At 44.5% G+C, this 26,934-nt stretch overlaps 1 protein-coding gene across 1 annotated transcript in view; it reads left to right on the top strand.

Annotated features, from left to right (window-relative positions):
- Positions 1-24,438, top strand: part of TBC1D22B (TBC1 domain family member 22B) — an 82,027-nt gene extending 57,589 nt beyond the window's left edge. The window contains exons 9-13 of the mRNA XM_012464330.2: positions 958-1,064; positions 1,809-1,884; positions 4,725-4,852; positions 5,129-5,224; positions 22,510-24,438. Of these exons, the coding sequence (XP_012319753.1) occupies positions 958-1,064; positions 1,809-1,884; positions 4,725-4,852; positions 5,129-5,224; positions 22,510-22,638 (536 nt within the window). The 3' untranslated portion in view covers positions 22,639-24,438. The remainder of the gene's footprint in view (positions 1-957; positions 1,065-1,808; positions 1,885-4,724; positions 4,853-5,128; positions 5,225-22,509) is intronic.
- Positions 24,439-26,934: the final 2,496 nt, after the last annotated feature.

The following is a 26,934-nucleotide window of genomic DNA, read 5'->3' as shown; positions in this document are numbered from 1 at the left end:
ACGGGCTAGGAAGGACACATCACACGGCCTTTTTCTTCTTCCGGTTTCTGGAAGGCTGCTTATGTTTTCCTCATTTGCATCTCAGATGAGACAAATTCTCACTCCTGTTACTCAGTGGGAGATTTCCATGAGAAGCTAACAGATAGTCCTCTCCAAAGAGGTCTCATGGCTAGATAAGCTTGGGAAATGCTGGATAAACAAAGTTTAGCAGATTTACTTAATGCAAAATTTCTGATAACTTCTCAGACCCTTTTGTGTGCTGTGATCTTTGCCAATCTCCAAGATGGGAATATCTAATGCAACATTTCTCAACCATATGTGTCTGTGGAACCCCCTTTTCTTTTTGAGTGTCCTGTAGGATTGATATATTGTAGAACCCATCTTGAGAAATACCATCTTGTTGGAATTAAGTCCTAGAAGCACTCACAGGCTTGACTCATCTTCCTTCACATGCATAACTTCTCTTCTGAGTGGCAAGACTGTGGGTCTGCCCTATCAGAACTTGGGAATTCCATCTTTCAAATGATCTGTTGGGGCTTTCTGATCCCAGCTATTCTCTCTGCATATAAGCGTGCTAGACAGCTCACTAAGCTGAAATCAAAGAAATTTTCCAGGCCATCACCAGGGAGCTGAGTATAATTCATTGAACATGAGACTTGAGGTATCATTTTCTAAAACTGAACAAACAAATGCCAAGGAAGAGAAAGATATGTTGGATATGATGGGACTAGCATGAGAAATGGCCTGTCCAGTGTTGTAACAAGATCCTCGAGAACTTCCCTGGGACACATTTGTCCACCTGACACAGGAAGTAGAGGGGCAGACCCTCATTCCTTGACATCAGGTTAACCTGGTCCTCACTTTGCCTTAAAGACCCTGTTGAAGACACTAGAATCTATCTCTCTCTCTCCATTTTTAGATAAGACCTCTGGACTCTCTTCACCTTTTGTTTTACAGAAGAGGATGTGGAGAACTTTGATGTGACCAACTTGTCTCAAGACATGCTGCGAAGCATTGAGGCTGACAGCTTTTGGTGCATGAGCAAGCTGCTAGATGGAATCCAGGTGAGCTGCTTCTGCCCTTGTGGGGACGTCTAGGTCCAGGGGCTCCCAGCAGGCCTTTGGTTTCCTTATTGCTCTTCTGTATCAGGCAGGCCCACCCACCATGTCTCCTCCTTCTTTTGGTCTGTCTCAGTCCTTCTTCATTAGCTTTACGGCTTTCAAAACATCAGTGAGGGTCAGGCACGGTGGCTCATGCCTATAATCTCAACACTTTGGGATGCCAAGACTGGAGGATCACTTGAGCTCAGGAGTTCAAGAGCAGCCTGGGCAACATAGAGAGACCCCATCTCTACAAAAAATTTAAAAATTAGCCAGGCGTGGTAGTGTGGGCCTACAGTACCAGGTCCTCAGTGGGCTAAGGTGGTAGGATTGCTTGAGCCTAGGAGGTCAAAGCTGTAGTGGGCAATAGATTAAGAACCTATCTCAAAAAAAAAAAAACAGTGACGGTGTAGTGTCCCTTGGAGTCCGAAGAAACTCCATGTTGCCTTGGCTTTGTCATTGGAGGAGGCTGCTCCTTTCTGCTGCACCCCTCAAGGATGTGGGTTTGCTTCCGCAATGCAGGGCTCCCTTGGGCTTTCCCCCTTTTCTGTTGTTCTGTACGTTCCCTTGTTTCCCAGAACACTGTCACTGGACATTGGTACTAGCTTTGAAAAACAGACTAAACTTTTAAACATATTTCAGTGAACATCAGTTGATAGCACAACTGTTTAGAGTCCATGTTCATCCCTGGCTGTATGTCATTTGCAGGATAACTACACCTTTGCACAACCAGGGATCCAGAAGAAGGTGAAGGCGCTGGAAGAGCTTGTCAGCCGGATTGATGGTAGGTTCAGAGGGAGAAGAGTTCTCCAGCAATAGCACAGTTGATTCTGATATGAACCGGTTGTACTTGTGGGTCCTCTCTTCAGCTGTCTTCCTAGCAATGATCCTTTCCAGTGCACTCAGTGCTGCTGGCAGCACCAGCATCCTTCACACATCTCAGCAGGAAGGCGAGATGAGAACTCTGCTGTTATCTCAAGTTCTTCTTTCCCCTTGGTTTCCTATCACCAAGCTCTGTCAGTTCTCCTTCAGCAGCTCTCCTCAGTTCACCCCTTCCCCATTTCCCCAGCCACAGCTCTAGTCCAGCTTCCTTACTCTTCTCTCCTAAACTATCTGTCACACAACTGCATCTTTCTGCAGCTCTGTTCTTGCCACGTCCCTCCTCTGTTCTGAAGCCTCCCGTGGCTTCCTGTTGCCTTCAGCTTCCAGCCTTTGGTCTGGCCTTGTCCTTCATGTTGTGATGTAACTCAGAACTCTGGGCTTGACATGGGGTCCTCAGGCCTGGCCAGCAGGACTTTCCACAGCTTCCTAGGTCTTGTGTAGGGTAAGGAAATTGAGATATGGCTGTTGCTAAGGCAGATGTCTTTGAGGAACAACAGCCTTACGGGAATTCCTCAGCTTTCGCCTAGACTCAGAATGTTAGAACTAAATGACAACTCAGGAAGCTCTGCTGTTGACTGATGAAGAAACTGAGGCCCAGGAAGAAAAGTGACTGGGATCTCTAACACTAGTTAAGTTGTAGTAGTCCCATAGGACTCTACCTGTCCTAACACTGGCTAACAAATGTTATTCCCAGGCTTTCCTTTGGATTTTCTGCTTCACCCAAGCAGAGCCTTTCTTCCCTACCTGCTGCCCACCCCCGCCCCCCAACATTGTATATCTTTCTTCTTTCCCAGGTTCTCTTTTCATGAAAACCTTCCTTGAGTTGTTCCACTCACTCTATTTTATGACTTAGCATTCAATCTTCTGAGCCCATTTGTTTTTTCAGTTATTTCCCGTATGTCACATGTGGAATGTTTTTTTCCACTGTGCCTTATCACCGTGGCCCAGCTGTTAGCCCTCATGGTGAGGCCCTCATGCAGGTCTCTGGCATCCCTCACCAGGAGCCTAGCACAGGGTGTATGCTGCCCTCTTCTGGGGGATAAGCTGGCTGCCAGAGGCTGGTCATCAATCAGATTCCAAAGGCAGATGCTGTGGTTTCTGCCACTGTCTGCCCTATCCTTATTTCCTTATTTTTTCCGCCCTTACAAATACATGATACACAAAGGCATAGTATTTTGGAATGGTGGATTTTTAAATATTATAAATATATATATATATATATATATATATATCTCGAGTGTTTCTTTGCATTGTAGAAGTAATACTTCCTCATTACAAAAATTTAAACAGGCTGGGTATGGTGGTGACTCATACCTATAATCTCAGCACTTTGGGAGGCTGAGGCAGGAGGAATGCTTGAGCCCAGGAGTTCAAGACCAGCCTGGCGAGAGAACAAACATGGCGAGAGCCCATCTCTACAAAAAATTTAAAAAGTAGCTGGGCATGGTGGCACACTCCTGTAGTCCCAGCTACTCAGGAGGCTGAGTAGCTGAGATGGAAGGATCACTCAGGCCCAGGAGGTCGAGGCTACAGTAAGCCAAAATCACACCACTGTACTCCAGCTAGGGTGATAAGGTAGGAATTCTCCCTCTCCTTAAATTCTTCTCCCCAGAAATAACTGTTGTTTTTTGAGATGCAATCTTGCTCTGTCACCCAGGCTGGAGTGCAGTGGTGCCATCTTGACTCACTACAGCCTTGACCTCCTGGCTCAAAGCATCTTCCCACCTCAGCTTCCTGAGTTGCTGGAACCATAAGTGTAGCGGGATTACAGATGTGCACCACCATGCCTGGCTAATTTTTGTATTTTTAGTAGAGATGGGGTTTTGCCATGTTGTCTAGACTGGTCTTGAGCTTCTGGGTTCAACAATCCGCCCAGCTCAGCCTCCCAAAGTGCTGGGATTACAGGTGTGAGCCATGGCACCTGGCCACAATCATTGTTAATAGTTCTTTAAGAATTGTTTGAAATATTTACCACATGCCAGGTGCCACTGTAAGCACTTTACTTGTGTTTTCTTATTTATCTTCTCTAAAACCCTCTGAGGTGTGAATGATTGTCCTCGTTTTATAGGTTAGGAAACTGAGGCCAGTGGTTTTAAAAAACAATCCCATTAAGCATTATTTGGAGAGCTGTCATGTGGAACAGCAATAAGGTTTGTTTGGGCTTGCCTGAGAATACCACACGAACACCAAGGGGTGGGAGTGAGGAGGCAGCTGGTTTTGCTGAATATGGTGAAGCGCTTTCTGGTGAATCACTTCATACATCAGTGGAAGAGGCTGCCCTTGAGTGGAGTTTGTGAGCCCCTCTCCCTGGTAGTGTTCACGTCCCTGCTGGCTGGCCATCTGTCGGCGATGCTGAAGAGGAGTTCCTCGCCAGTAGGAGGGTGGCCAAGGTGACTTCCAAGGCTCTTTTCCATTCTGTCTCCTTCTCTGCTGAGTACTAAGGTCGAGCAGCCAAGTAAACCTCATAACCTCTGCTTTGTGGCCAAAGCGGCCCCACAAAGGAGGCGGGGTCCTAGACTATCACTGTCGGATATTAAAATAGTTCTGTCTGCTGAGCTGAGTTAACATGCAGAGTTGCTGTGAGATGATGGAATCAAACACAAAGACGCCTATGTGCCCCTTCTGTGTCTGCTTATGCATGGGGAGGGGACAGTAGATGTGAGAGCTGCTGTTTCGGCTCCTGTGGCCCTTTCAGGTCCACTCCCCTAGGCCGATGATCCCCAATGATGCTTTGTGTTTCAGAACAGGTACATAATCACTTCAGGAGGTACGAGGTGGAATACCTGCAGTTCGCCTTCCGCTGGATGAACAACCTGCTTATGCGGGAGCTTCCTCTTCGCTGCACCATCCGCCTGTGGGACACGTATCAGGTAGGAGGGATTCCCCAGCATCTCCGTGCCAGGCTGTCCCTGAGGTGCCCAGTTCCCTGCCCTGTTGTAGAGCATAGCTGTTTAGAAGTTCCCCTTTTTCCCTTTTCTACTTCCATGTCTGCCTTAGCCTCAGGGCAGGGCCCTTGCTGAGTCTCTTCAGAACTCTATCTGCCCAACCGTGAGAGTTTCCCTCCTCCCGGAAGGAATGGAACTGAGAGGACCAGAGCTGAATCCTTGTCAGGGCTGGGAGACCTAACTATTTTTTTTGCTTCCCAGTCTGAACCTGAAGGGTTCTCCCACTTTCATCTCTACGTATGTGCAGCCTTCTTGATCAAGTGGAGGAAAGAGATCTTAGATGAGGAAGACTTTCAGGTGAGTGGTCAACTGCTCAGTGTGGGCAGGGAATGAACATTAGAATGGGTGTTTGCCCCTCAGTGGGCAGCACAGACAGAAAGTGCCACAGCAGGTACCTGGCTGGGAGTAGGAAGGGAGAAGGGGTTCTGGGAAGGCGTCATCCCTCTTAGTTGGCAGGAAGTCACTGGAGCCCAGAGTTCTTCAGTGTGAGAAAGGGCTTTGTGCCAGAATGGCTGCAGAGTGACTGGGCAGGCCTAAGAGATCTTTCAGGCACTTATTGACAAGCATTTATTGAATGCTTGCCACATGCCAGGCACTGTCAAAGACAAAGGCTGTATCAGGAAGTGAAACAGAGAGAGGTCTCTGTTCTCACAAAGTTTACCTACTCTGATAGTTGTGGGGAGACATATGGTAAACAACATCGTAGTAAATAGTAAACTTAAAAGAATGTGAAGGTACTAAGAAATACTTTTTTTTTTTAAAGTAGAGCAGGGTAAAGTTTTTATTAGGTGGTAGAGAAGGGACAGGTTGCAATTTTGAGTAAAGTAGTCGGGATAGGTTCACTGACCTCTGAGCAAAGACCTGGGGAAGGTGAAGGAGTGAGCCACGTGGACATCTCCAGGAAGGGTATCTAGGCAGAAGAAACAGCCAGTGTGAGGGCCTCAGGCAGCAGTATACCTGAGCTGTTGAAGGAATCATGATGGTCACCAGTGTGGCCTGGAGCAGAGTGATCCAGGGGAAGAGTAGGAAGAGGTGAGGTCAGAAGAGTCACAGGGACCCAAATCACAAAGGACTTTGTAGCCACTGTTAAGAACTTTGGCTTGTACTCTTGAGTGGAAGAGGAGCTCTAAGAGAGTCATGAACAGAGGAAAATGGCACAATCTGACTTATGTTTCAATAGGGGCACCTGGCTTCTATGTGGAATATAGGTGTGGGCAAGAGTGGAAGCAGAGAGACTGCCCAGGGTGCTACTGTAGTCCTCCAGATGAGACATGAAGGTGATGGGACCTAGATGGTGACAGTGGAGGTGTGATTGGCCAGATTTTGGATCTATTTAGTAAGTAGAGCCAACAGGATTTCCCATTGAATTGGGTGTAGAGTACAACAGAAAGGGTGAGTCTGGATGACTTTACAGTTTATGGCGAAGGCTACAGGGGGATAGCCAGAGCCCAGTTTCAGGCATACTAGATTTAAAGGGCCATTAAATGTCTAAATGGAGATGCAGACTAGGCAAATACACCTTGAGTCTGCAGTTTGAAAAAGAGATCTGGACTGGACCTATAATAAATTCAGGAGTTTTTGCCTAGACGCCACTTAAAGCCAGCACACTGGATGAGATCCCTAAGGAAGTAAGGATGGACAGAGAAGGCAACCAGGGCCCTAGCCCTGACATACTCTTACATGACTACATGAAGAGGTCAGGGAGCAGAGGAGGCTGAGAGGGGATGAGCAGCGAGAGTTCAGCCTCCGGGAACCCCTGGGTGGGGGTGCTTCAGAATCCCTATATAGAAAACTCAAGAAGGGCCTATCTTAGGTGGTGGATGAGCTAGGAGCTGTTCCAGGGTCAGGGAAATAAGGATTGAGGAGAGAGATTGTCAGGCTCTGCAGAGAGAATCATTGGGATGGGGGGAGAGGTTGTATTGTTTTTATGCTTTGCATATTTCTGAACTAAGGGTTTTTTTGGTTTGTTTTTAATAGGTATATACTTCTTTTAAAAACAGAGGGAAAAGCCAGACAAAGTTGAATGCTTTTCTCAGTTCTAACTCATAACATAGATGCTCTCAAAAGTGGCAGCATCTCCATGTGATCCCTAAGCATTACCACTCTGTGATTGGTGTTAGGTGGCAAGAAAAAAAAAACAGAAGCATATTCAGCAGATAGATGGAAAGGCAGGATCCAGCTCACCCAAGTAAGGGCTTTGGAAGACAAAGGAGAGTGGATGTGTGGACCTCTGTGAGACCATGGTGCCAAGGCTGCAGGCCACTGATTAAGAACCGTGGCTTCTGCCAGTGAGCAGCATGTGTGACATCCTAGGATAAATGAGAACAAGGGACTGGAATGGCTGTGTTCTGGGATGAGCTATCCATTTTGTTAATGTGGTTGAGGTGGAGCAGGATAGCAAGAGCATGAAGTTTAATTTAGTTATGAGCCAGGCTCAGAGCTTTGCCAGATGTGATAAAAGTGCTTCCCAGATCAGCTCAGGGAGGTGGAGACAATTCCTGGAATGGCTTTTCGCAGTTCACAGTATCAACAGAACAGAGGACAATACTCTGTGACTTTACAGCTACGTTAATCTTAGAGATGTTCTTTCCTGGGTAGCATTTTCAGTTATCTGGGAAGTCTGAGGTCTTTGGCAATACCCAACAGAACAGCACTGGGGCTGTCATCTGCTGCCGTATTAATACTTCGATTAATCCTGTTCATGGAGGAGTCTCACATCTTTCTTTTAGACAAAATAAAATAGGCGATTAAACTGGATTAGGTGAAAAGTTCCTCCCACCCCCTACAGTTCTGAAATTCTATGAAAGATAAAAGAAGAAAATGCACCTGGCTGTTAGGCTAGACAGGCAGTGCCCTTTAGAAGACAGAATAATAGCAGAGGTGTGAGGAACAAAAGTACGAAGCATTGTGTAAGGTTGTGAACTATTGGGTATGACTTTTGCAGAGAAAGTAGGCACGTGTATCCTAACTGCTGAAGGGGGGCTTATAGTGCAATCACTGTGAAGGAAGCTCTGTAGATGAATACAGGTATTATAAAAAACCAAACATGCCTAGCCTGGGAGAGAAGTTTCAGGGCTAAAAGCCACACTAAGTGACTCAAAGAAAACCCAGGTATAGTGGTTACAGAAATAAAAGTAGTAGTTGCAGCAGTTTTAGCAGACCGGCCAACTGGTTACACTTCAAGAACAGGGAAAAAGAGCCAGATATAAGGGGAGCCAGTAAGGGGTTCAGAGAGGAAGCAGATCTCTTCCTGTCAAGGTTGGAGACTGTGCAAAATAGTACAGTGGTTAAACCATGGTCTTTGGAGCCAGACTGCTTGGGGTCAGATACCAGCTCTCCCACTTCCCTAAACATGCAGCTGTAAGTAACTTGTCTCTCTGTGCTTCCGTTTTCTTATCTATAAATGAGGCAATAGTAGCTACCTCCTTGGGCTATAATGAGATTAAAGAAACAAATACATGTGAGGCAGTTAGAATGATGTACTTGACGTATAGTCCTCAAAACAGTGACTTTATTATCACTAATATTAATACTACCTTTAGTGTATTCATGAGTCCTGGAAGCAATGAGGCAAGTTTAGAAACCCACTTTTCTAATTAAGTGGCTTTAACATAATGAGTAAATCATACTAAGTTCATAGTGGGGGAAACTGCTGAGCTGGATGAGGAAACTGGGACGGAGAGGAGGCATCAGAGTACTCAGGCGCAAAGGGCAGGGTCCCAGTGTGGTGAACGCCCCCAGCAGGAAGGGTGCATGCATGCTTCTCCCTGGCCAAGCAGTTGTCTAGGGCCACTGCCTGGCAGAGGGGACCAGAAACTGACAAAGGAGGATCACACTGAGAGGTTTCCTTCCTGAGACCGCTGGGCAAAGGAACCTGAGGCACATTTGCACATAGTACACTGGGAGCAGAATGGCTGGATCTTCCGGGGCCCATGGGCTGCTTGAATTGAGAGCTGCCGGCAGAGCTGGGCCAAAGCCTCTTTGTGTGGTAGGAGGGGACTCTCAACAATTGCTGCCCTCAGCCTTGGCTAGTGTAATAGAATTGTAATAATGATGTTAGGTTGGCCAGGTACAGTGGCTCACACCTGTAATCCCAGCACTTTGGGAGGCCAAGGTGGGGGGATCACGAGGTCAGGAGATTGAGACCATCAATCTCCTGGCTAACACGGTGAAACCCTATCTCTATTATAAATACAAAAAATTAGCTGGGCATGGTGGCACACACCTGTGGTCCCAGCTACTTGGGAGGCTGAGGCAGGAGAACCGCTTGAACCAAGGAGGCAGAGGTTGCAGTGAGCTGAGATCGCACCACTGTACTCCAGCCTGTGCAACAGAGCAAGACTCTGTCTCAAAAAAAAAAAAGATGTTAAGTTGAATCACACGCAATTATTTTTGTAGATCAAAATGGTTGAATACTGGCAATTTCATAAGGCTCAATCTAATAGCAGCTAATTCTTAGCACTTTTAATATACAGGCACTATTCTAAATGTTTGCCTGTGTTAATTCATTTCATCCTTGCCACAATCCTACAAGGTAGGCTATAATACCACCGCTTTACAAATGGGGAAACTGAGTCACAGCAAGATTAAGTAACTAGGCCAAGCTCACCCAAGTGAGTGGTAGAGGCCTGAAATCCACTCTCTGAACCACTGCGTTTTGCTGCCTCTCAGACCCAGGCCTGCCAGGTGCTTCCTGGAGCTCTTGAGATAAACTCACTTGGTGGCTGTTCCCAGGCAAGGATCTGCTTATGTTTCCACCTCCCCTCAAGATTTATTCTTCCCCATCTCTCTCCCTGCATTGGAGGTTGCTAGCAGGCTTTCTCCTCACAAAGAAACATTTAGCAACGACAACAAAAAATTGTTTTTTTAAAACTGAAAAAGAATTCCTCCCAGGGTCTGCCTTGTGACCTCCTCCTATTCTGGCTCCTGGGTTTTTCTCCTTCCACTGCCAGAAAGATCTATGACCTCCTGCTGCCCTTTCATGCTCTCCGGCTAAGTGGCCTGAAATCAGCTCCCACACATCCCTGGGGGAAGCAGAGGCTCTAATGCTCCAGGGCGGACTGCAGCAGAGAGTCCCCGGGGCTGGTGCAGGTTATGGGTGAAGAGCAGCTCTGGGCATGTCCGTGGAGCCCTAGAACCCCGTCTGGGCCCTGGTGGAGCTCTCAAGCTTCGGTTAGATCAGTGGCTGGGGAGGCCATGTTGACTGGGAAGGAACATGAGTCTTCTGAGACAGAGGACGTGTTCTCTGTTTTCATCTGGGTGGTGATTACTTGGGTGTGTATTTATGTAAAAAGTCATCATGGTGCATGCTTAAGATTTACGTCATGAGTCCACTGTCAAAAGGCTGGGAGGAAAGTAAATGGTGGAGACAATGTAAGACCACACAAATCTACCTACCAAATAGACAATCGGTTATATAAAAATGACCTACATCAAAATGGGTAGAAGACATCCACCCGTTTTGATGTGGGTCTTTTTTTTTTTTTTTTTTTTTGAGATGGAGTCTCACCCAGGCTGGAGGCAGTGGCATGATCTCGGCTCACTACAACTTCCGCCTCCTTGGTTCAAGCGATTCCCCTGCCTCCACCTCCTGAGTAGCTGGGATTACAGGTGTGCACCACCACATCCAGCTAATTTCTGTATTTTCAGTAGAGACAGTTTTACCATGTTGGTCAAGCTGGTCTCGAACTCCTGACCTTGTGATCTACCCACCTTGGCCTCCCAAAGTTCTGGGATTACAGGTGTGAGCCACCGCACACAGCCTGCTGATGTAGGTCATTTTTACATAGTCACAATTCATTACCACCATGTACAGTTATGTACTACCAAGGAAGTAAATGGAGCTTCTGTTACCCAACTGTGAGCCTGAAGAGGACTATATCTGCCCAGAGGACAGGGCCATCTGTCAGTTGCCACTGTGATCCTAGAAAACGGAAGTAAGAGGCACGGTGGCTCATGCCTGTAATCCCAGTACTTTGGGAGGCTGAGGCGGGCAGATAACCTGAGATCAGGATTTCAAGACCTGATCAAAAGCCTGGCCAACATAGTGAAACCTCGGCTCTACTAAAAACACAAAATTAGCCAGGTGTGATGGCGTGCGCCTGTAATCCCAGCTACTCAGGAGGCTGAAGCAGGAGAATTGCTGGAACCTGGGAGGCGGAGATTGCAGTGAGCTGAGATTGCACTACCGCACTCCAGCTAGGGCAGCAAAGTGAGACTGTCTCAGAAAAAGAAAAAGGAAGTAAGCAAAGGGAACTTTTGGGGGAACAAGGCTGGAGCCTGTGAGTGCTGAGAGGCCTGCCATCCCCACAGGTGTTTGTAATAAAAACATGTTTTTATTCCCAACACCCATTGGCAGAATATGCCATCAAGGCAGGGTGCAGACTTCAGACTTGGGGAAGACTTCCCAAAGCAGGTTAATGTCAAACATGGGGATAGATAGTTTGGTTGGGTGAGCTCTGTGAGCGAGGAAAGCCATGACGAGCCCTCTGTGGTCAGTACAACACCACTCAGTTACAACCCAAAACCAAGGGGTTAATGACAGGGAGCAGGGGAACACCTCCAAAAATCAAAAATTCACTGTGCATGTAGATGAGCATGAGATGTGACCAATTATGGGCACTTAGATGAGCAGCAGGCAGAAAATCTGTACAGAATAAAGCAACCCATAGGAGGCCTGGAAACTGACTCTAGGATAATATTTCTATGAAGAGTGTGTGCCTGAGTCAGAGGGGACAGGCGCCTGAGCAAATGCCTGGTCACTCTATTCTAAAAAGTCATCTTGGGAAAAGCAGCAGCAGTGAAGCCTAGAAGAACATGGGAGCCCAGGAACATGTCGGCAGGTGCCAGCAAGGCCTCAGAGGGCTCAGAACGGAATTTGAGAAGCACCATGCAGGGCACTCTAAGGACTAATAATCCATTTCTATAAATACATAAAAAGAGGCAAGGCGCAGCAGCTCACGCTCATAGTCCCAGCACTTTGGGAGACCAAGGCAGGAGGATCGCTTGAGCCTAGGAGTTTGAGACCACCCTGGGCAACATAGGGAGACCCTGTCTCTAAAAAAATATTTAAAAATTAGCTAGGCATGGTGGTGCACACCTGTAGTCCCAGCTACTTGGGAAGACTGTGTGGGAAGATCACTTGACCTAGGGGAGTCGAGGCTGCAGTGAGCCATGAGTAGACAGCAGAGTGAGTCTCGAGTGAGTGAGTGAGTGAGTGAGTGAGTGAGTGAGTGAGTGAGTGAGTGAGTGAAATGACAAAGGGATCAGCTGGAAGAAAACCTGGGAGAGAGTCCCACTCTGAAGTTCCTTTTGTAGGAGACAGGTCAGGGTTATTAAATAGTGCTAAGCCCATGTGATGTTCCAGACCTAAATTATAAACTAAATGTAAATAAATCCCTTGAAGCAGATGGCATCCACCCACCACTTCTGCAGGAACTCAAGGGTGCGACTGTGCATCATTGCCCAAATGGCAGCCCTGTCTTTACAGACATTTGGTGGAGTGCCAGTTTGAGTCCTGCACACAAGGGTTCAGAGGGAACCCTGAGAACTGAAGATCTCTCTGCCCAAAACAAGCTGTTGTGAGAAAGGGCACAATTCCTAGACATGTGAACAAAAACAAGCCATTGAGGGAAACTCTGCACAGCTTTCTTTGAGAGGAAAGTCTGCCAAATGCCTAGATTCAGGAAAAGCCAATGAATAAAAGTTTGACTCTCAACAAGCTTCTATTGCAGGGACAGGTTTTTGAAAAGTTGTATTGGGACCAGGGGAAATGTTTTGCTACCTCACTGATTCTCAAAATAGAAGAGGTTTGTTTTAAAGTACTTATTTGATTAGGATAGTATTTTTGCATGCTTGAATACACTTTACATTTGCAAGGAATGTTCCAGTACTGCAAAGTGATTCTGCATAGTTTCTTACTTAGTAGCACATATTTAATGTTCTTTTGTTGCTCATCATTATACATCCTGTCTTTGGTTGTGCCAGCCCTTATTGCAGAGTAAAATTAATCAACTCTTAGTCACCAGCTGGGTCGCACTAGTGCCTGGGAAAGACCAGGAGGAGGCGGAGGAAGAGGTGGCAGTGATGATAAAAATCTGTTCAAAAATTTAGATGTGACATCTGCAGCAGGTTCACATCTCTCAGCTGTAAGACAAACTGCATACTTTGTAAGGACTGTGGCCTATTATGCACCAAAATCCCTTACTGAGATTGTCTGGGTGAGCTGCCTGCTGGGTCCAGTGATACATTAGTAAATCAAGAAGCTTAAATAGAAGGCTGACATATCCTTTGGATCGCTTGGCAGTGTGACACCAATATGGCATCAAGCCTTACTACGAGTCCAAGGACTTAATGACTAAATAAAAATAAAAATGAACAGCAACAAAAAAAAAAATGAATGCTTCTAGATATCCTTCAAACAGCTTATTTTATGACTTCTCTTCTTTTTGTTCCTTCTACTTTATGCCTCACTTTCTTCTCACGCCAGGGTAGGCAGTATGTGGCCTCGTGGTTATGAGCACATGCTCTTGAGCCAGATTCTTTGGGCTCAAATCCCTGCCCAGCACTACCCTGTGACCTTAAGCAAATTTCTTAACCCCTGTGCCTCAATTTCCTCATCTGTAAAATGGAAGTAATAATATGTATCTCATAGAGTAGATGTAGGATTAAATGAACTAATACAAAGTACATGTGAAACATTTAGAGCCCTATCTGGTATGTAATAAGTGCTCAATAAATAATAACTGCCATCATACTGATTTTCTTTGGTGTTCTTTCTCTTCCTCCTCAATTCTTCTCCCACCTTTATTGGACAGCCGTTAGTGGGATTTTTCTGTACCTTCCCCTTTTCAAAGTCTCTGCTTATTACTTACTATCCCTTCACCTTTGGCCTCTTATCTAATTTTATTTTTCCCCGCCCGTCACATGTGGCTCAAAGTCTTTCTCTGCCATATTGCCTTTTCCTTTGTGGATTTTCAGCAGGTAACTATGCCTGGCCCTTTTCTGCTATTTCAGCCATTTCCAGCAGTCTTCTACAAAAGGCGTTTGCTACCTTTCTGTTAATTGGGAATCTCTTTCTGATGCTTGCCCTACAAGCTTTCTCCTCCTCCTGACTGTAGTATCTCATCTGACTGCATGTCATACTTAAATGCTCCTATAAACTGGCTTTGTAACAAACCTTCAGTTGTTCCCTGCCCCAGTAGTATCTGTTCTTTGCCCCTAAATAAAAGATCCTGATTTGTGATTAACACCTTCATCCCCCAGCAATGATTATTTTCTCTATTTTCTTTTTTTTTTTTTTTTTTTTTTTTTTTGAGACGGAATCTTGCTCTGTCTCCCAGGCTGGAGTGCAGTGGCACGATCTTGGCTCACTGAAACCTCTGCCTCCCAAGTTCAAGCAATTCTCCTGCCTCAGCCTCCCGAGTAGCTGGGACTACAGGCGCACGCCGCCACGCCTGGCTAATTTTTTGTATTTTAGTAGAGACGTGTTTCACCGTGTTGCCCAGGCTGGTCGGGAACTCCTGAGCTCAGGCAATCCGCCCTCCTCTGTCTCTCAAAGTGAGTTTCTACTTTTTAATCCATTGGGCAGGATTTCTCATTGTTGCCGCACGAGGACACCAGGTGGTAGAACAGTGTCGGGGTTAGAGGTGGGGATGTTGCAGTTTTAGGCCTAGCCACCAGGTGGCAGAGTGACTCCTCATTGCTAAATGTCACTTCCCTTGGGGCAAGTGGTGACTTTTCACTTATCCAGGGGTGGAATTATTTGCAAGCTTCTGAGAGGTTTCTATTAAAGCTGAAAGAAATGGAAATTATAGGTTGATCTCTTCTCAACAAAGAGTATTCTCTTCTAGAGAGCTCAATCCTTTGTTGACTGTTCTTGTTTGTTGTCAATTATGCAAGTCTGTGTAACCATCATAGAAAAATTAGAAAATTCCAGTAAGAAATCTTAGGTTGGGTATGGTGGCTCACGCCTGTAATCCCAGCACTTTGGGACGCCGAGGCGGGTGAATCACCTGAGGTCAGGATTTTGAGACCAGCCTGGCCAACATGGCGAAACCCCATTTCTACTAAAAATACAAAAATTATCCAGGTGTGGTGGTGGGTGCCTATAATCCCAGCTACTCGGGAGGCTGAAGCAGGAGAATCGCTTGAACCTGGGAGTCAAAGGTTGCCATGAGCAGAGATCATGCCTCTGTACTACAGCCTGGGCAACAGAGTGAGACTACGTCTCAAAAAAAAGAAAAATCTTACCACACAGAGGTGAATATCATAAATTTTAGAAAATATTTTGATTAAGATGCATTTTTTTATGTATTAATATTTAAAAACCATTATTCTGAGGAGATCGAGGGGCTTCACCAGACAGCCCAAGAGTCTAAGTTACAGAAAAGGCTGAGACCATTATAAAGAGAGCCTGCCTAACTTAGGATTAAAGTTGCCTACCTGAGGAGGATGTTAGCAGAAAGAGGCAATGCCTTTTCCGGTTGTTGTGGGACAGGGGCTTGTTGGGGGAAGGAGGTAGGAAGCAGGAGAGATGAGTCAAAGGGGCCAGAGACCAGGGAGTTCATGCTGGGGCGGGAGTGGAGGTGTGTATTATAGTGCAAGGTCAACATTTTAAAAAATAAGTTGATATAGAAATGATGGTTCTCTTTCAAAACAAAAAAAGCTTTGAGGCAGACAGGGCTGAGGCCAAGACAGAACCAAGAAAGAATTACTCCCATGAGAGGGGAGTATTCCAAAGATGTTCAGATTAGCTAAAGGCAGAGTTTTAAAAGCAGAGCATCTGCTAGGTTGAGTGAATATCAATAAACTGGTTGAATAACTGGTCTGGTTGAGTGAATTTCCATAACCATGTGATTGGAGGGGTTTACTTGGAGGGCTGGGGAAAGCAGATGCCAGCAACCATGGAGGGGAGAGTGGGGACTTTGGGATGTGCGCTCTTCCGGAGGTTCACCACCATTGTGACTTAAAGCTTTGAGTTCTGTTCTAAGGTTTAGGGATCAAAGGGAAGACATTAGCATTAACAAAGTTTGTTTTTTTAATAAGAGTATTTCATGCTGGTAGAGATCTAGGGAAATGGGCATTTTTCTGGAATGTATTTTCTGGTTGAATGTTAAAGACCTTTAAAATGTTTCTGCCAGGCCAGGTGCAGTGGCTCACGCCTGTAATCCCAGCACTTTGGGAGACCGAGGCGGGCAGATCACCTGAGGTCAGGAGTTCCAGACCAGCCTGGCCAACATGGTGAAACCCCACCTCTGCTAAAAATACAAAAAGTAGCCAGGCATGGTGGCACATGCCTGTAATCCCAGCTACTTGGGAGGGGGGCTGAGGCAGGAGAATTGCTTGAACCTGGGAGGCGGAGGTTGCAGCAAACCAAGATTGTGCCACTACACTCCAACCTGGGCAACAGAGCAAGATGCTGTCCCAAAATAAAGAAATAAATAAAATGTTTATGAATAAACAAATAAAATAAAATATGCCCTTTGAAATAGTAATTTCATTTCTAGGAATTTGGCCCACGGAAATAATCCAAGATGGGACTTTGTGCATAAAGATGTTCATTGTAATTTTTTTATAGTGAAAAACCAGAAATAATTAAATGCTCAAAACAGGAGGATGTAAGTTATGGTACATCTTACATCATGGAAAGTTCTTTGGTTATTGAAAATATCTACGAGGAATTTTTAATATTAGAGGAAATGCTTGTGGTAAATGCTTAATATATTCAAAATTATGTAGAGAAAATATTTCAAGTATGTAAAATATACAGGAAAAGGACTGGAAGGAAATATGCCAAAATATTTTTAAATGGCTTCCTCTTGATCATGAAGTTATGGATAATTTATTTCCTGGTGTTTTTGTTTTGTTTTGTTTTTCGGTTTTTGGTTTTTGAGACAGGGTCTCACTTCACCCAGCCTGGAGTGCAGTGGCACGATCTCTGCTCACTGTAACCTCTGCCTCCCAGGTTCAAGCAATTCTCTGCCTCAGCCTCCTGAGTAGCTGTGCCTGCCAGCACACCCAGGTTAATTTTTGTATTTTTAGTAGAGATGGGGTTTCACCATCTTGGCCAGGCTGGTCTTGAACTCCTGATCTTGTAATTCACCTACCTCAGCCTCCCAAAGTGCTGGGATTATAGGCATGAGCCACCGCACCCAGCCATTTTTTGTTTTTTTTTTACTTTTTACTAAACAAAATTTCCACAGAGTAGCTTTTAAAAAAAAAAAAAAAAAAAAAAAAAGACGGAGTCTTGGTTTTTGAGACAGGGTCTCACTTCGCCCAGGCTGGAGTGCAGTAGTGCAATCTCTGCTCACTAAAACCTCTGCCTCCCAGGTTCAAGCGATTCTCCTGCCTGAGTAGCTGGGATTACAGGCGCCCACCACAACGCCTGGCTAATTTTTGTATTTTTAGTAGAGATGGGGTTTCACCATGTTGGTCAAGCTGGTCTCAAACTCCTTACCTCAAGTGATCCACCTGCCTTGGCCTCCCAAAGTGGTGGGATCACAGGCATGAGCCACTGCGCCCAGCCCAGAGTAGCTATTACTCAAAAAAATTTTTATTTCATAACGTAATAATACACAAAGATTTTATTTTATAAGATACATAAGTATAATGAGAGAAAAGCGAAAGGCATCCCTCCCAAAAGGTAACCAGTGTGGACAGTTTCCCACTTCTCTATCTAAAATGTTTACATGTACGTGTATATATACAAATATATTATCGTGATTTTTCTTTTTTCTTTTTTTTGTTGTTCCTTTTTTAAATTTATTATTTATTATTATTATTTTTAATCTTTATTTTTGTGTGATTTTTCTTTTACCTAAGCGGGATCATGCTGTAAATATTATTCTGCAACCGCCTTATTTATCCCTTCCAAAATGTCTTCTATATCCTCCCCTGTTGGTACAGGTAGACCTGCTTCACTGTTTCAAGTGCTGCTTTGCATTTCATGATGTGAATAATCCATGGTTTATCACGCCATTCCCATACTCCCACATGCTTTTCTTTCTTTTTTTTTTTATTGCATTTTAGGTTTTGGGGTACATGTGAAGAACATGCAAGATTGTTGCATAGGTACACACATGGCAGTGTGATTTACTGCCATCCTCCCCTTCACCTATATCTGGTATTTCTCCCCATGCTGTCTCTCCCCAACTCCCCACCCCCTGCTGTCCCTCCCCTGTTTCCCCCCAACAGACCCAAGTGTGTAGTGCTCCCTCTCTGTGTCCATGTGTTCTCATTGTTCAACACCTGCCTATGAGTGAGAAGATGCAGTGTTTGATTTTCTGTTCTTGTGTCAGTTTGCTGAGAATGATGGTTTCCAGGTTCATGCATGTCCCTACAAAGGACACGAACTCATCGTTTTTGATGGCTGCATAATATTCCATGGTGTATATGTGCCACATTTTCCCTGTCCAGTCTATCATTGATGGGCATTTGGGTTGGTTCCAGGTCTTTGCTATTGTAAACGGTGCTGCAAGGAACATTTGTGTGTATGTGTCCTTATAGTAGAACGATTTATAATCCTTTGGATATATACCCAGTAATGGGATTGCTGGGTCAAATGGAATTTCTATTTCTAGGTCCTTGAGGAGTCGCCACACTGTCTTCCACAATGATTGAACTAATTTACACTCCCACCAACAGTGTAAAAGTGTTCCTATTTCTCCACATCCTCTCCAGCATCTGTTGTCTCCAGATTTTTTAATGATCGCCATTCTAACTGGCATAAGATGGTATCTCAATGTAGTTTTGATTTGCATTTCTCTAATGACCAGTGATGATGAGCATTTTTTCATATGTTTGTTGGCCTCATGTATGTCTTCTTTTGTAAAGTGTATGTTCATATCCTTCGCCCACTTTTGAATGGGCTTGTTTGTTTTTTTCTTGTAAATCTGTTTTAGTTCTTTGTAAATTCTGGATATCAGCCCTTTGTCAGATGGGTAAGCTGCAAAATTTGTTTCCCATTCTGTTGGTTGCCGAATCACTCTATGACTGTTTCTTTTGCCCTGCAGAAGCTGTGGAGTTTGATTAGGTCCCATTTGTCTATTTTGGCTTTTGTTGCCAATGCTTTTGGTGTTTTGGTCATGAAGTCCTTGCCTACACATATGTCCTCAATGGTTTTGCCTAGATTTTCTTCTAGGGTTTTTATGCTGTTAGGTCTTATGTTTAAGTCTTTAATCCATCTGGAGTTAATTTTAGTGTAAGATGTCAGGAAAGGGGTCCAGTTTCTGCTTTCTGCACATGGCTAGCCAGTTTTCCCAACACCATTTATTAAACAGAGAATCCTTTCCCCATTGCTGTTGTCAGGTTTGTCAAAGATCGGATGGTTGTAGATATGTTGTGTTGCCTCCAAGGCCTCTGTTCTGTTCCATTGGTCTATATCTCTGTTTTGGTACCAGTACCATGCTGTTTTGATTACTATAGCCTTGTAGTATAGTTTGAAGTCTGGTAGTGTGATGCCTCTCGCTTTGTTCTTTTGGCTTAGAATTGACTTGGCTATGCGGGCTCTCTTTTCGTCCCATATGAAGTTTTTTTCTTTTTAAGGTGGTTTTTTCCAGTTTTGTGAAGAAGGTCATTGGTAGCTTGATGGGGATAGCATTGAATCTGTAAATTACTTTGGGCAGTATGGCCATTTTCACAATATTGATTCTTCCTAACCATGAACATGGAATGTTTCTCCATCTGTTTGTGTCCTCTCTTATTTAGTTGAGCAGTGGTTGGTAGTTCTCCTTGAAGAGGTCCTTTACATTGCTTGTTAGTTGTATTCCTAGGTATTTTATTCTCTTTGTAGCAATTGTGAATGGCAGTTTGTTCTTGATTTGGCTCTCTTTAAGTCTGTTATTGGTGTATAGGAATGCTTGTGATTTTTGCACATTGATTTTGTATTCTGAGACTTTGCTGAAGTTGCTTATCAGTTTCAGGAGATTTTGGGCTGAGACAATGGGGTCTTCTAGATATACAATCATGTCGTCTGCAAATAGAGACAATTTGACTTCCCCCTTTCCTATTTGAATACCTTTTATTTCTTTTTCTTGCCTGATTGCTCTAGCTAGAAATTCCAGTGCTTTATTGAATAGGAGTGGTGAGAGAGGGCATCCTTGTCTAGTGCCAGATTTCAAAGGGAATGCTTCCAGTTTTTGCCCATTCAGTATGATATTGGCTGTTGGTTTGTCGTAAATAGCTTTTATTATTTTGAGGTACATTCCATCAATACCTAGTTTATTGAGGGTTTCTATCATAAAGAGCTGTTGAATTTTATCAAAGGCCTTCTCTGCATCAATTGAGATAATAATGTGGTTTTTGTCTTTGGTTCTGTTTATGTGATGAATTATGTTTATAGACTTGCGTATGTTGAACCAACCTTGCATCCCTGGGATGAATCCTACTTGATCATGGTGGATAAGCTTTTTGATGTGCTGTTGCAATCAGCTTGCCAGTATTTTGTTGAAGATTTTTGCATCTACGTTCATCATGGATATTGGCCTGAAGTTTTCTTTTCTTGTTGAGTCTCCGCCAGGTTTTGGTATCAGGATTATTTTGGTCTCATAAAATGATTTGGGAAGGATTCCCTCTTTTTGGATTATTTGGAATAGTTTTAGAAGGAATGGTACCAGCTCCTCTTTGTATGTCTGGTAGAATTCAGCTGTGAACCCATCTGGACCTGGGCTTTTTTTGTGTGGTAGGCTCTTAATTGCTGCCTCAACTTCAGACTTTGTTATTGGTCTATTCAGGGTTTCGACTTCTTCCTGGTTTAGGCTTGGGAGGAGGCAAGTGTCCAGGAATTTATCAATTTCTTCCAGATTTCCTAGCTTATGTGCATAGAGTTGTTTGTAATAATCTCTGATGATGGTTTGAATTTCTGTGGAATCTGTGGTGATATCCCCTTTATCGTTTTTTATTGATCTATTTGGTTATTCTCTCTTTTCTCTTTTATTAATCTGGCTAGTGGACTGTCTATTTTGTTGATCTTTTTGAAAAAACAGCTCATGGATTTATTGACTTTTTGAAGGGTTTTTTTGTGTCTCTATCTCCTTCAGTTCTGCTCTGATCTTAGTTATTTCTTGTCTTCTGCTAGGTTTTGAGTTTTTCTGATCTTGCTCTTCTAGCTCTTTCAATTTTGACAATAGGGTGTTCCCACATGCTTTTCAAGTGTTTTTTTCCCCCCACTGTTTGAAGCAATAGTGCAGTGAATACCTTTTTAAACACGACAGTGTGACTATTTCCCTAGGATAGAGACTTAGAAGCAAAGCTGCTGGATGAAAGACCATGTATATTTCTTTCTTTCTTTCTTTTTTTTTTTTAAGACAGGGTTTCACCATGTTGGTCAGGCTGGTCTTGAACTCCCAACCTCAGGTGATCCGCCTGCCTTGGCCTCCTACCACGCCCGGCCAACCATGTGTATTTCTTATTTTGATAGATATGGTATTTGTTAAGATGATATAAACTTGTCCATTGTAACCAAGACCCCAAAATAACTGTGTCTTAAAACAAGATAGTTGTTTATTTCCCTTCAACTAGCAGTCTAAGTGTAAGCAGTCCAGGGCTAACATGATGGTTTCGGAATGTTAGGGACTCTGATTTCTTTAGTCTTATTACTCTGCCATCTTCAACACATGCTTTAATTTTATGGCCTGAGATGATCACGTTTACTCCTCCATTCATACACATTTTCTAGGAAAGAGAGAAGTGTAGAGCAAAACCTAGAAGTTACACCTGTCATTTTTATTCACATCTAGAATTGGCCAGACCTTAATCACATTGGCCACACATAGCAGTGATGTGCCTTGGGCAGCTTTGTGCCCAGCCACACTTCTAGTACTAAAGGAAGAAATCTCATAAAGGACATGCAAGACCTTTACACTGAGAACTGCAGGATGCTGCTGGAGTATTCGGATCAGCTAAGAGCAGGATTTGTAAATCATCATAGTGTGAGTGGCCCCTGGCATTAGTGCATTAGCTATTCACATGGCTTGTCTGTTTTCCCATTTGGCTGTTTATTTTCTTTCTTACTGATTTGTAGGCAGTCCTTATGGATTATGTGTATTAACCTTCTGTCTTTTATAGATGTTATGAATATTTTGTCTGTTTCTTATATTTTTAACTTTGTCAAAGGATCACTTGAGCCCAGGAGTTAGAGGCTGCAGTGAGCTATGATTGCACCAGTGCACTCCAGCTTAGGTGACAGAGCAACACCTGTCTCAAAAAAATGTCATAGTTATTGCTACAACTACTTAAAGAAATATGCAGGTGAAAAAAGGCTAAGAATGAATACCTTAAGCGAGGTATATTTGGATAAGTGATTATTTTTCTCTCTTAAAAATCCTTATCGTTGTCATTCCCTATTTATGTTTTTAAAGAGGCAGGTATTAGTAGATCAGAGAATCACCAGAGGCTTTCAAGGCTTCCTGAGGTGAACTAGGACCGAAAGCTGTGTGCTGTTTGGGAGGAAGGAGGCTGGACTCTTTGGGGTATGTGAGCCAGGAGGAAGGGGCCCCATTCTAGGCCTTGGTCTCTAAGAATGGGGTCGCTGGTCAGGTGGTCTACAGTCTGGAATGATATAAAAGTCCTTTCTTGCATTCCAGGGTCTCCTCATGCTGCTACAGAACCTACCTACGATACACTGGGGCAACGAAGAGATTGGGCTGCTTCTCGCCGAGGCATACAGGCTCAAGTACATGTTTGCCGATGCCCCGAATCACTACCGCCGATAGGTGCTGTCTCCCCCGGGGACCCAGACTGCCCCCATCTCTGATGGCAATCTGATCACTGTGGCCACTGTGCGAGCCGTGGACCCCGGCCAGGAACCACTCCTGTTGTACAAAGCTCACACCCACCGCCCAGGTCTTAACTTTCTGGCGTCCACCACTCCATGTCTCTGGATGTGTCACTTGGACCACTGTCAGTATTCCATGCCGCGCGGATGGGCCCAGTTCTGGGAGAGGACAGAAATAGTGGTACAGGGTTGTCTGCCCCTTTAAAAGAAACTGGATAAAAGAAGGGGAAGGCTCAGGGTTTCAACTCACGTTGTCCCTACAAGGACAGGCCCCAACTGATACGGTTGCTTTTTTTGTGAACATAGTTTGATTTGATCACAGGTCAAAAACGCCTTATGTTTTCAAAAGACTCCTGGCCCCTCTTCTCTCTCCCTGGTTTCCTAGCCCTTCCCCTTCTGCCCCAGTCTGAGCCACTGAAGGGTAGCTTTTTAAAACCATTATTCTAGATGGAGGAGGCACTGATACTTGTAACTCTGGGAAGAGGCCTATACCCAAGGGCTAGGAATTTTATTTTTCCTTCTCTCACCAGGTGTCTGCATGTGTGTGGGGGTGTGAATGTGTATACACACCCATCAGCATTTAGTCACATGTCTGAATTTCTGTATCCAGACGAGCCCCATCAGACTAGTTGGGAAGGGCCCCAGTGACCAAGTGTATAAGCATCCCTTGAAGAGGGATCAGGGCAGGGGAGGCAGAAGGGGTTGTTTACCCCTCCAAACCCCTTTTCCATGATGACCCACTCCAAGATATTATGTGTAAATTGTGTTATTATGTATATGGGTAAAGATGTACAAATATATGTCCTCTTTGTAGCAGATATGATTTTATATTTATAATGTGCATCAACATGTGAAAGCAATCTAGGTCACTAGCACAGAGGAAGTTGCCAGGAAGGCGGCGTCAGCGCCTCCAGATTGGTTCTGGGTGCCTTGCTGTGAGGGGTAGAACGGGAGGCTGCTGGAGTGAGTGGCTGAGCAGGTTGAGCCATCCCAAGCATCAGTGTCTCAGAGTCCTCCTTGCCCCTTTCTCCCCCACCCCCAGCCCCAGGCCTTCCTGGAGCATCTGCCCTTTGCTCCTAGCAGCCTCCCCGAGAAGAGACTGCAGAGGCAGGCAAGCTCTATCTATGTGTTTTTATCCCCACCCTCCCCAGAATCTGGGGAGGGCTTTTGTTTTTACATTTTCAAGTTCAGTGTTGTATTCAGGACAGAAGCTGTGATGGACGACTCAGTGCCAAGGAAAGGGGCTTCCTGTGTGTCCCTTGGGTTTGGGGCTCTTCTCAGAGAGCAGCACTCCTTATCCCCTACTGTCACCATCACTCCCCATACAGCTCATGAGATGTGTGACCCCTGTTCAAGTTTTGGTATTTGGTAGTAGACAGCGAGGTGCGGTGGGGGCCAGCAGCTGTCATCCTCCTGGGAAGCCAAGCAGTGTCCCGGGCGGGTGACACCCTTGAGTCTCTTTGCCAGTGAGGCCCCACCACACCGGTGTGAGTTAGGTTTCTCATCTGGAGCTGATTCTCAGGCATTCTTCCCAACCCTCTTCCTTTTCCCCTTCAGTGTGCCTCAGTGGTCCCCTTCATAGAGGGAGAGGACTTACAACCCTCCCTCAACTGGACTAATTAAAGAAAGACACTTGTGTTCCCAAGTGGTGGTTTTATTTTTTTAGTTTTTATGTTTGTATGGGAAATTGTGGATAAAGTGAAAAGAACTGTAAATAAATGGTGTATTTCCTCCTCCATCTTCTGTTTTTTTTCCTGTGTGTTCAAGGAGCCTAAAGAGTCTCCTCTTCCTGAGGTTTTCTTGCTGATACTAGTAGGTATGTGGTCAGGCCTTCTGTGAGGCGAGCAGGGGATCAACAGAGGACCAAAAGGCATTCTTAGAGGACAGCCAGCAAACACTTACCTGACAGCCATCTGCGAAAGGTATTGTGGAAACTACAAAAATGAGTCACTTGGTAAATGAAACTACTAAAAAGAGTAACTTGCCAAGCACTTTGATAAGCACTTTACACGGATTATTTCATTCATCCGAAAGGAGTATGTCATCTGATAGAGGGTAGAAAACAGACTGGAATTTCAGTGCTGGGTGAAAGCCTGGAGATATCTAGTTTAACACCCTCATTCACAGAGGAAAATCCAAGCCAAGGCCGCGCAAGACAGCATCCGAGTGAGACCAGAGGGCCGGTCTCCTGGCTTGCCTGTTCAGTGTGTTTTCCCCCAAACCATGAAGAACTAAGACTGGCTGCCATTTACGGTCGTCTCTAAGTCTTTATTGGTTGTCAGCTGTTGGGTTTTTTTCTTGTGAAATATCTCAAGAAAGGTAGTTGGCTACATTTTTCATCTACAAAGGACAGATTGGAATGGTTTCTCCACCCAGAACTCCTTCCTAGGATTTATTTGAGAGTGTTCCTTGGTTTCAGTCATTAGGAACTGTATAGAAATTAAATTCAGCTATGTGTAACAAAAACCAAAAATTACTGTGACTTACACAGGATGAGATTTTACTTCTCCCTCACATAAATGCCCAAAAGTAAGGCAACCCAAGGCTAGTAAGATGACTCTGTTTCATAAAGTGCTTAGGAATCTGGACTCCCTCCCTAGGTCTCAATGGTCAGGATGGTAGCCAGCTCTCCAGCTATTTTTACACCAACTTTCCAAGCTGCAGGATGGATTAAAGAGGTGACAAAGAAGAAAAAGGAAATGTGCCAGCAGTGTTGTAAGGAAGCTTCCAAGAAGGTGCCCCATCACATCTCCTCCTACAACTCACAGCAGAACGTAGTCCATGGTAGGTTGTACCTAGTTCCAGGGGAGGTTCGGGGGATGAGTCCATTCCAGACAGCCATATGCCTGGCTAAAAGGATTCTGGTACTATGAAGGAAGGGGAACACAGACATTAGGATTCAGATAACAGTCTCTACAATAAGAACTTATAAGAATAAGTTGACAACAGAGACAGACTTTCCCATAAGCGTGCAGAGAGGGAATGTGTGTTCAAAATCCAAGTCACTCTCCACAATTAACTTTGGAATTTAACCTTGATCATAAAACCTGAATACTTTCTACTTGATATTATTTGGACTGAAGCCATTAATTGTTTCTGAGGCTAAAAATAACTAACCTGAACTAGTCTTCATTCAAAAATTCTATTTTTCATTTATGCAGGAAGTCAAGCATTTTCTGAGATAGGTATGTTTGATCATGACTAGAAAATTGATGAAATCTTTCAAACTAATCCTGACATACTCTAATCTACAGTTTATCCAATGTTTCTACAATTTTAATCTCTACAAGCTTCTACATAAAATAGGCCCTGCCTCTGTTTGTATTGATCTGCAAAGGGATAGTGGCGCAGATTCCTCAGTGACCTTATTTGCTTCTAGAGGCAAGAGCCTCTTGTTGACAACATTTGGCTTGCCTTGGACTGGACTTTGCCTTTCAAAACAGCTATGTAAAGCTTTGAGGATTGGAGGCAAAATCGAAGTCCCAGTAACCAAGCCCTTCATACCTCTCTCAGGACGTCCAACACTCACTTCCTCGTTGGAAGCAGTTTTGGAAGCTGTCATAGACACCAAGGTGATGATTTTAGATTCATGATGAAAAAGATGAGATTCACACAGAACCAGACTGAAATGCCTTGCCACAAGACCAGGGTCTTCTGAGCCTGGGCCAGCTTGCCAGGATAGGTGCCACATGCCCACAACCGTGGCCAACCAAGCCATCTCCCAAGGAAAGGCATCCCCTTGCTTTGGCAAAGGCTGAATGAGAATTCTTGGAAGCAAGGAGAATCCCTGTTCAGTTTGGTTCTGCAGGCGTTGTGGCTTCTGTGAGGTGCGTGTGACAGTTTGTTTCCAAAACAAACTGCAGTTTCCAAAATAAACTGCAGTTTCCAAAACTGCTGCCTGAAGTGAGAGCCATTGTGAGGAATCTGGGAGCCAGACCCTGGGCTACTTTTGCTTGTAGGGGCACTAAACTTGTCCCAATAGTGACCCCACTATACCTGTCCCACCCAACCCAGCTATCTGAAAGCAAAGCCCAAACCTCTTCAAACCACTGGTCTGCAAACATATTTTCTTTACTTTTAACCCATCTACGTCTTTATGTCAATATGGATGTCTTATTTTTTATTTTTTTGAGACTGAGTCTTATACTGTAAGTTGTTTGTGTAATGTTAATGAAAGTAACATTATGAGTAGACACATAATCAAACTTCAGAAACTTAAAAAAAAACTCAAAAA

The sequence above is a fragment of the Aotus nancymaae genome, unplaced genomic scaffold (genome assembly GCF_030222135.1).
Source record: "Aotus nancymaae isolate 86718 unplaced genomic scaffold, 86718_ANA_hifiasm-v0.15.2.pri h1tg000040l, whole genome shotgun sequence".
Classification (NCBI taxonomy): Eukaryota; Metazoa; Chordata; class Mammalia; order Primates; family Aotidae; genus Aotus; species Aotus nancymaae.
This window is presented reverse-complemented; position numbering and strand designations above follow the sequence as displayed.